This window comes from Camponotus vicinus, unplaced genomic scaffold (assembly GCF_025532165.1).
Source record: "Camponotus vicinus isolate PSW18456_S1 unplaced genomic scaffold, iyCamVici1.0 SCAF_4, whole genome shotgun sequence".
Taxonomy (NCBI): Eukaryota; Metazoa; Arthropoda; class Insecta; order Hymenoptera; family Formicidae; genus Camponotus; species Camponotus vicinus.
In genome coordinates this window covers 2397717-2408377 of record NW_028141976.1, presented here as the reverse complement: position 1 = coordinate 2408377, position 10661 = coordinate 2397717, and the positions used below count along the sequence as shown (strand labels likewise).

The 10661-nt window shown below is 36.0% G+C and overlaps 1 protein-coding gene across 1 annotated transcript; it reads right to left on the bottom strand.

Annotated features, from left to right (window-relative positions):
- Positions 1–7104: 7104 nt before the first annotated feature.
- Positions 7105–9066, bottom strand: LOC145969869 (uncharacterized). The gene is made up of 2 exons (XM_083096164.1): positions 7759–9066; positions 7105–7627 (listed from the first exon to the last, which is right to left on the bottom strand). Exons 1-2 carry the CDS (start codon positions 7860–7862, stop codon positions 7105–7107), a joined length of 627 nt encoding a protein of 208 aa, XP_082952290.1. The 5' UTR covers positions 7863–9066.
- Between the last annotated feature and the right edge of the window lie 1595 nt (positions 9067–10661).

Here is a 10661-nt window from a genome sequence, read left to right as displayed (position 1 = left end):
TAAGTTCGAAATTTAGCTACGCGCGTGCGCGGTCCGTAGTGTAATTTTAAATTTTACATTGGGCCCATCAAAAATCTAGCTTTTTCCTGTTTTAAACTATATGATTTAAATACGGGGCACGCCAAGTTTTCATATCTTACTTCGACCTGAAGGTCATTTATGCGATTTAGAATTTGTGTAAAACTCTTTTAAATTATATACATCATGTAAAAAATGCTTTAGGAATTAAAGTAATCTTAACTCATTTAGTATCGATTACGAATTAATATCACATAATTTATTGTACTTGGCTAATAGTATTGATCTCATATCGGTTTTTAAATATTTTATTTTTATCACTCTTTTAGATTTTTTGATTTTTTTTATGTACTTGGCGTATTTTTTTACCTTTATAAGGTTTTTTTAGGGGATATAAAAAATTAGTAATTAATGTAAGATCTGAAGCATATTTTTGCTTTTTATGAGCAGTAATGCCAGAAAGAAGATATTGCTCACACGTATCAATCAGAGAGAGCCACATATACATGTGCTACGCAGAATGATTGTATGCGTGGGAGCCGCATCCTTTTCCTGACATTACTATTTATCAGTTTAATTTCTGACAAATTGAATTTAAAATAATTTATTTAATAATCTGGATTCCTTGTTGGAATTCAGAATATTAAACAGATTATTAGAAGTTAAGCGGATAAATGGGAGAAATAGTCCATTTATTGCGTGTATTGAAGTGTTACGTCCCGGTTACAAAATAATAGAAAACTACAATACCGAGATGGGTAACTTAATTATTTTATTCTAATGCCTCCCGTATTTATCAGTCACCCTGCATTCACCGGGTTTACTGGGGATGAGGGAGATTATGATCTATTATCAAATTTAAAATTATATTCCAAATGAGAATAAACAGAATAAAAAGATAAAATAAAATAATATAGTATAACTAAATGATTAGATTAAATAAGAAAACGCAATTGATCATAAAGTAATGCCGAAAGAATGAATAAAATTAAAATAATCAATATTAATATAAATATTATTAACTCAATCATTTCATTTATTAATAAACGATAATAATCAAATAATGATAATGAACTCAAATAATAGGATAATTAATAATTATAAATCGAAATAATAATTATAAATTATAGTAGTAATTATATGAATCGTACAATATGATTATACCAAGTAAAGTAATAATGACAAAATTATGTTAAATAATCCAATGGAAATTAAATTAATGACATTAATTATAATAATTATATGATAGAAAAAGGATTAAAATAGTTTTAACTCACCTAGTTCCTAATTATCCCTTACTTACTAGGAGAATATATAATATTCTTCCTTCCTTCCTTCTAGATCTATCAGAAGTATCGCTCGAAATTCAAAGATCCCGTTGTGTGAATTTTCCAATGGATAATGGATTTCAATATTCGGCGGTAAAGAGTGGTTCTCAGTAAAATCTCTCGTAGAACTTTCCAATTAACTATACATTTATATTGTATAGAATAAAAGTGTATAAGTAGTTACAATCAAGTCAGTGAATGATGCAGTGAACAATCAGCGAAAATCAGAGTACGTTTTGACTGTAAGCCGGAGAAAAAACTTCTGGTCCTCCGTGACAATGCCGGTAGACGCTGGTCCTCCTCAGTACGATTTGGTGGGGGATTAGATAAGGCAAATTTCGTCATCTTCTTTGTCCGTTGGAATATCGATCGGCCAGAGCTTGGTATGCGGATGTTATGTTTAGCTGATTAGCGAGAGCAAGTCGCCGTGTGAAATATATGAACGAATCCTCTTAATAATATTACAATTCTATTGCAGGCTTAGTTCCTTTTTCCAAATTTGGCTATGTACAATTTTGAAATTTGCTCTTATTACCTAATTTCGATATTACTTAAGTGGAATATTTAATTAACCGAAAATTTACAAATGATGTCGTAACGAGGGAATGACGACGGTCTATAGTTATGATTTACATTCCATAATAGATAAAAGCGCTCGAATCTTAAAGGCGTTTCAATATCGCTCCTTTATACAATGCATTATTCATTGAACTTATAATTCTTTTTATATAAGTATCCTTATAAAATTAATACTATAACTCTAATAAATTTGGTTAAAATAATTAATTAAAATATAATAAAAAATAGTTAAAATATAATTAAAATTAATTAAAATATAACTAAGGATAAATGTAATTATGATGTTAATGCTAACAAAAGATGATATTTCCTTCAATCTTGCTCTTTGTAATTAGATGGAATTGCACAAATTTTAATAAGGTAAAGAAGGAATCTACTTATATAGTAAAAGAAGAAGATTATTGGTCGGGACGTCACAGAAGTATTCCTATTACCGAGTGTCGATAACCTACGTAGAATGAATCAAGTCATCTTTTAGTCATCATATGGACAAGACTAAAAAGTTACTCAATTCGGGTCATGAGACGATTTTTAACCATCTTTCGGTCGACTTAACGATGTCAGTAAAAGATGTCTGTGACAAAAATATGTGCAGTTTTAGTAATACTTTTAGACGACTTGGTGCTGTGTGGGATATCATCCCAGTATATTATCGATCCGGAAACTGTCTCAGAACTGTCGGTTAACTTTGTTAACATTCTTGAAATAGCAATATAAATATCGAAATTTTCGATGAAGTTGTCAGTTAAATTTATTCATTATGATTCAATTACCAACAATACATGAACTAAAAATGTTTTTTGCTGGAATTATTATATTGCAATAAAATTTACTATGTTTGAGAGAGCGCGAGAATAGACCGGGAAATGAGCGCGGCCCGAAAGAAATAGAACGATAAGTCCCGATATATATATATAGGTCTATGTACAAAGTCTTTATTCTACTTCACCAATACAAAATATGTTTAATATATTTACAGTCTTAATATATTTACAGTCTTTTTAATTAAACGAAGAAATAACGAGCGTAAAAACTCGAGCCGAATTTTCGAATCCGCAAGCGACGGAAAGAATCGATAGAATCCGCGAGCAACGGAAAGCACTTTTATTATCTAAGAGCGAAATGAGCGCGTCGGAGACTTTTTGACAAAAGGCGCAGTGCTCCGCGATCGCGTCGCTTTATACTCAAGCCCTTCTCGAAAGATCCCGATTTTTCGTGAACTCGACAGTTACCGAGACAACGTTTAAACTGAACGATCTAACGGGTTATTTGTTGTTGTTAGATCTTTCGAGAAGGGCGAGCGCTGTTTTGAATTGTCGCTAACAAAACGATATTTCGTTACCGGCTGCCAGGGGCGCCGAATGAACGGTCGGGCCCTCGACTCTCTTTTTGGTCGAATGCAATTATTCGAGCCTTGACTTTTTAAAGTTCGACTAGTTTCGAACAACTAAATTACATAACATTTTATTTTTTAATATTTTTTATAATATTTTTAATAATCCTTGTATGTGTACACAAATAATATTATCGGCAAAATGAGCTGTTGCCTATCGAGTTTATTAAATTTTTAAATCTTTAAATGTCCACACTTCTAAAGTCATTGGAAATAGTTTGCTATATTAAATAATTTAAACATTTTAACACAAATAGTTAAAATTCAAATTTTTTTTACACTCAAATCCGTATTTTTACCAATAAATCTTATTAGAATAATTGTTTACAGTGTTATTGTTCACTGTTTGCATCGATCGTAGATGGCAGCAGATAGAGGGTGAAATCTAGAATAAAGTTTTGATTTTGTCTAAGAGATTTCATCTTTTACACATATCAAATTGTCTTATTATATATTTATTTCATTGACTTAATAGATAATTTTCCTCACAGTTTACTTGCTTACTTCAACTTCAGTTTCAATTTTCACAAAAAATAATAGCATATTATTAAAAAAAAATTATATACTAATTCAAAAAATATAAATTTTTTACATTTGTCTTGATAAATGCACAATAATTCTATTATATTATCTCCTACTTTTAGAATAAAAATAGCTTTTCTAGTTCTTCCTGTTCGCATCACATATGTACTAGATTATCGTATATTGCCATTATATCTGAAAACTCAGATTTTTCATGCCGCTCGATTGAACACGACTAGAAGATGCACGACTAGAAGATACGTTAATTCCATTGAATCTAGCGAATTATTGTGCTGCAAGTACCAGACTAGATGTGTGTGTGTGTGTGTGTGTGTGTGTGTGTGTGTGTGTGTGTGTGTGTGTATCTGTGTCTGTGTCTGTGTCTGTATGTATCTCTACATTTATATACAATATATTCTGACCAGCATACCCACATTTCTCGCGGCCACGTAAGATTGGTGGATGAACTCAATAGAAGTATGATTTCGATGCGCACAGAGCGGAAGATATTCGAGACTTGTGTACCCGGCCAATTTCAAGTAGATCTGCGTATTATGGGATTATCATTATCGTGTACCGGATATCCATTATAGAATGGATGGGACTTTCGCGGGGTCTACGCGGCATTCAGAAATATCTGCTAAGGCGATTACACGTCTGAAGCTACCTGTAGCCGATGTTCGTCTTTGTTATGTACTTTTACGAAATCGCAGGAAAGTAACGTATGACGCATAATGAAGGTATTTTTTGTGAATAATAGATATGAAATGAACAGGACAACTTCCTGTTTTACACAGAAATAAACTTTATTATGGTATAAAGTTTAACTTCTTAACTTTCTTTAGAAAATTTTTTTAAAGCTAATTTATTATTTAGAATTTATGTATATTATGATATTAATAAATATGTAATAAAATAATAATAATTATATGATAAAAAATTCTATATTAAATTTTTTTACCTCAAATCTTTATATAAGTGTAAAAAATCTTATAAACATTTAAATGTACATTATCGAAAATGCTAACGTTTATTTTCTTATTATTACTACATATATGTAATTTAATTTATTAGTCATAATTTTTATAAATAACTTCCTTTCTAATTTCTTTGATAAGTGAAAATTGAATAAAAATATTTTAAAAATTATTTTTTAAAAAATTTTCTAGTCTTTACATAGGAATGCATGTTTAAACTTACATGACTTATGCAAATATGTATATCGTATATCGTATTATGTATATGGTAAAAAATAAATATTTTTTACGATAAAATGAAAGTATTTTTTACGAAAAATTTTGTTATATATTTGCACATGCATACGCATACTTTCTCTTTTTCTCTCTCGCACGAGCCCGCGCGCGCACACACACACATACACACACATAGATTTGCGATATGATTAATTTTTGACACATATTATTTTATTGTGCCTTAAAAAACAGATAGATCAGAAAGTAAACATCGATAATTTTTTTATTTTTTTCATGTGAACATATCTCTTCCATTCAGTTCAAAATTATAAAATTGGCCCTTTGACAAAACGATTTTTAATCATCCTGCTCGTTCTTTCATATTTAGAAACGCGATAAAATTAATACTTTCTTCTTTCAACATTGAGACCGTTATCCTGGAAAAACGCATCACGCAAATTGAATCTCTTTGCGTATCCATATATTTAATTTTCTGCCTCTTCCCATCCTCTTTCTTTCATGCAGAACTATAGCTTTCTTAAATATGTACAGTGACTCACGAAAGTATTTGAACACTTACCATGAAATACTTTATTAATTATAATAACCCAGGTAGCAGAGTGACGTCAAATGACATCTTAATAACGTTTTAATGACGTCATTGTACGTCATTAAGACGTCTGGAGATGTCATCTTGCTACCTGGGAAGTTGATATAATGAAATTGGGATTTGATCCAGCTTTTCATTAATGAAATTCTACTTTTCCAAACTTTCGGCATTTTAGAAATGTTGAAACGCACACTCACAAAATTCACCTTATCGCTTCAATAATTCAACTGAACTGTTCGAATTCGAAATACTAACAGCTACATCTCAATGTTTTGAAAACATTTGTTGTAGCGTATATGTTCGCGAGCGGAATCCGACAGTGCGACGCTAGGAACGGAAGGTTTTCAGCGAAAAAAAGTGCGCCTCGTTCACACAAAAAGACTGACGTTTATTAAAGTCAAAATTAAAAGACAAGTGTTTAGTGCAGCGATTGTGATTCGCGAAACATCGGTGTAACGGAGTAAGAGTTCCGCGATCTTCGCGAGCGGAATCGCGAGCGTTGCAGCGAGATAAGAGCGTTTTCCGAATTCGTAAGCGGTCGTATAATGCGGTTAATCAGCGGTTTAATAAAGAGATAGAGGAAGTCCGAGTGAGTAAGCGGTCGTTATAAGCGGTTTTACTATGCGGTTTAACTAAGCGGTTTAACAAAGCGGTTTGACGAAAAGTGCGAGACTTCGACTTGCTCGCGTGCGGTGCCCGTTATAAGGCGAGCGGAATTTTGGACCCGTTGCGACGTGGCCCAATAATTTTTGTACTTTAGCGGTGACCTCATGGCGCCGCGTACAATTGGCCGCCGATGAGGCCTGACGTTGACAATTCTTTAATTGTCATGCGCGCAAGTAGGTATACAAGGCGGGTTCTAACGCAGGTCCTCTCAGGGGGGGTGAGGCGCGAGGGGATCTCAGCGGCGCGGGGGAATGACGTCACGCGGGACGGAGGGGATTTCGTAGGCGCGGGGGCTGCGGGGCGGGGCGGGGGACGCTTGTGTTGGATGTTTTATGACAAGTATAAACAATCATAAACCGATTGATAAACAGCGGTATTTGAAGAGGATTGGGTCTTCGGGCCGAGACTAACGTGTCGGGACATGTTTTTCGCAAACAAAATGGCTCTCGCGGTACCCTCCCCCTCTCCCCACAATATAAGTAATTCTAGATTTTTTTTCGAATTAAACAATATAAGCGGTATTCCTTTGAAGAGGATTGGGTCTTAAGGCTGACTAACGCGTCGGGACATGTTTTCGCAAACAAAATAGTTTTGTGCTGTTGTGATACACCCCCTCTCCCACAATATAAGTAATTCTAGATTTTTTTTCGAATTAAACAATATAAGCGGTATTCCTTTGAAGAGGATTGGGTGGATGGAAATGCGTGCGAAGAAATTACGTCATGATTTAGACTTAAAACTTTATTTATGTTTTATGTATATATATATATATATATATTTTTTTTTTCTTACGTACTATGAACTAAAAACTAAAGTTGCCAGCTCACAATCGACGAGCTGATGCTTGTTGAAAGCATCACTCGCGCGTATTACATTAGATATTTCTTTTGGATTTATTACAGTAGACGCGATATTGGAGAATTGCGTAAACTTGACATCAACTGTTTCGATAATTTTACCCAATCGATTAAAAGTTACATCTATGCATTGATCGAGATCGAACATACGATGTAATGTCGATTCGACCATCATCAAGCATACGTTTGAAGATTCGAGACTTATGAGTTTGACGTCGTTAATCGTACGAACTCTCACTGTTAGCGGTCCAACGCTTATGAAATTGTAGTCATCTTTAGAGTTGTTCCAAAGTAATTTTTGAATATTGCGACGTTGCTCGTAGAGTCCCTTCCACGTTTCGAGAGATAATATCAGTTCCTTTCCTCGATGATCTCCTATGGCAATCTCCACGTAACTCGGTGGACCCACGTTGATACCAATTTCGAGGAATTTGAATTCCGTAGCTGTCAATGCGTATCGTCTACCTAGTATACGAATCGCACGACGTTCCAACGAAATGCTACAGAAAAATTAAAATTAAAATAATAGTAATAATACAATTTGTAAAAAAAAAAAATATATAAAAATAGAAAGAAATTAAATGAAACTTACTCGTCACATTTGTTCTCAAACGATGGAGTTTTATCACGACTCGGTACGTAATTATTCACACGTCTTCCGATGCCGCTGTTTCCGTTTCTTTCGACGTAATACATTTCTCTGGGAGTTATGAAAAGTGAACCACGAGAGCGGTGTTAACGCGACACTGATCGTATAAGAAATAACCGAGTATACATGACGCTCATCTTCCAAAAGTATAATGTGGTGGGGGGATCAATGCTTTGAATTTTAGGAGAAGGGGGGATAACGCTCAGACAAAAAATTCTTAGAAACGCATGGAAAGGTCTAGGAAGGGGAAATAAGAGATAAAACATATTAATGTTTACATATTTTATTTTCTTGCAATTCTTTCTGGCATTGCGACCACCAGTTAAATATTTTGAATACATTTTGTAATGCGCAATTCTTAACATGTTTTCCACATCGCATACTATTGGTAATATCTAATTTATTTAGAGAATCAATATCTTCATAGTCTGCATCCAAGGTTTCAATAATATAGCCGTTTCCCGCATCGTCTAGTATATCAGTCAGCCATTTTCGCTTTTCAAGTCCTTTAACGTACACGACAGACGATTCTTCTTCTTCTTCTTCGTGTATCGTACCAACGACAGCTGTTGTAATTACACGCTGAGCCAAGCCATACGGAACGTTTCCGTCTTCCCATTGTAATCCATGATGATTTCTAATCACCCATGAGACTTGACATCGCTCAGATTTTGTAAGCACGCTCCACGGTACGGGACTTGCGAAAAAGTAATGCGAGAGAACATATCCCTTTCTCAGAACCGCAGCTTCCTTCACGACAAAATTTCTCCCGACAATAAATCCTTGCAGATCCACAAACGTTGGTACGGACATGACGAGATCTCTCTCTCTCTCTCTCTCCCCGATGCATCAGTCGAGAGGAATGGGAAACTCTAAAATCATCTCGCAGCACTTTGATTTATATCCTGCTTCTCCTCCCCTCTCTCTCTTGTGTCGATGTTATCGCTTAGGTGATTTTGCGTACAACGTTGGTCAACGGATTGTACTGGATCACACGATCGTGTATGATGAGACAGTACGCAGTGGTATTCGCCGGCACGTTCTCCTTACATTCGAATTCCAATCTCACATCCACGGTTGCGCTCTTGACCGATTCGTTTTGTCGAGAACAATCGATAATCACGAACGGACCATGACGTTGAAACTGTAAGATGGAGAGACTCGGCTCGAGATACTCGTATCCGTAATAGATCTTGCAGAAGCGCGCGTACGTGTCGTAGAGAATGGCACATCTGCCTTTTTCGAAATCCAGATTCACATCGTCGTACGGATAACATTCCGAATTCAGATAGAGTTTCACGTTGATTAATTTGCAGTGGTCGAATCGACTCGTATCCTCAGACATGATATTTTTCCGGTTTGTCTGCAGAGCGAAGACAACGTATCGTGGTTTCTCCAGTTGAGTCGCGGTCTTAATGGCCCACGAATGCTTGGTTGTAAGCTGCAATAGCGGAAACTCGTATAGATCCCACGAGCGAAAACCCATGCTGAGATATCGTCCGCTTTCCAGAGCACGCAGCATCGACAGTTTTTCGATCTCGCTCAACAGCACGTGTGGCATTCGCCATTGTATCTTGAATATGTTGATCACAGGTTCCAGTGTCGAATCTCCAAACAGACAATTATTATTGTTGCGCGATCGTATTAAGATCAATTCGTGACGAGCGTTAATCACCACTCGTTTATAATCCTCGCAAAATCCCAATAACATGTGGAGCGGTACGCAAAAATTGAAATGTCCATTCTCATAGGTCCACGGAGCCCAGCCAGCGTTTTTCATAATCACGTTTCTATCGGATGATACCGTTACATAGTTTTTGAGCGTAGTAGTTATTCCTACGTTTCTATTGCGATCAATCTCAACGCCATCGAGTTCGTATCGAATCTCATCGAACATGAATGCGGCGCAATTATTTGCCAGTTCCACATCACTTCCTTCAGCTGGTTTGGTTTTCGTTAGTTGTCCCTCGATGTATAGGAAACTCTCATACGGCAATGTATACAGATCCTGTTGTTGTATGGGTATTCTTATTTCATCACTGTGTCCGAACGTTGTATTGGCGAACGGGTTGTACGTGTGAGTCTCGATCTTGATGATACGATTGTCAAAGATCGGTTCATCACCGATGTTGAGAATGTCGGTCATCGTTCAGCTGTTTCGCACCGCAAATCCCAAAGATTGTAAAAACGCAACGTTCGATGCGCTGAGTTTCTTTTTCTTGGATGATTTGATATTAGCGAACGTCGACGTTGTTGTTGTTGTTGTTGTCGGTGGTGTTGCTGGTCTCGTAAAGATTGCGTTATCTCTCACGTCTTTCGATCCGTTCAATACGAGCATCTCATACGTCGCATACGTACGTGCAATCTTACGGTGATCTCTTCTCCTCGAAAATCGAGCAATCGTCCGTTCTGGTCGACAACGCGTAACGTTAAATCCGTAATGCTCCGCGCGATGATCGGCAGGTAAATGATCTGTGCAGGCGTTTCCGATATCTTATATCCCGGTGGTACCCTCGGTGAAAATTCATGTATCGTATGAACGAGTATGCCGTTGTTGTACGCACCCGCGGTCACGTTACACTCTATACGGATAATATTCACGTTGAGAGTGTTAATCGGCATGTTTGATTCGTACCATTTTCGCGGCTCGAGAATACGATTCGAAAATCCTAGCAGCGATCCAATGTTGTCGGGTTTGGTAAAGTTTATTCTGTAGGCACATTTGATCTCGCTCCTCATTGTATTGTAATTAGCGCGGAGCACTATCGGATATTCATCATCTTCATAGTCAATGTGTTTCTTATCGCGATGTTTCCGTGAAATTGCTTGTTTCAAAAATTCATGTA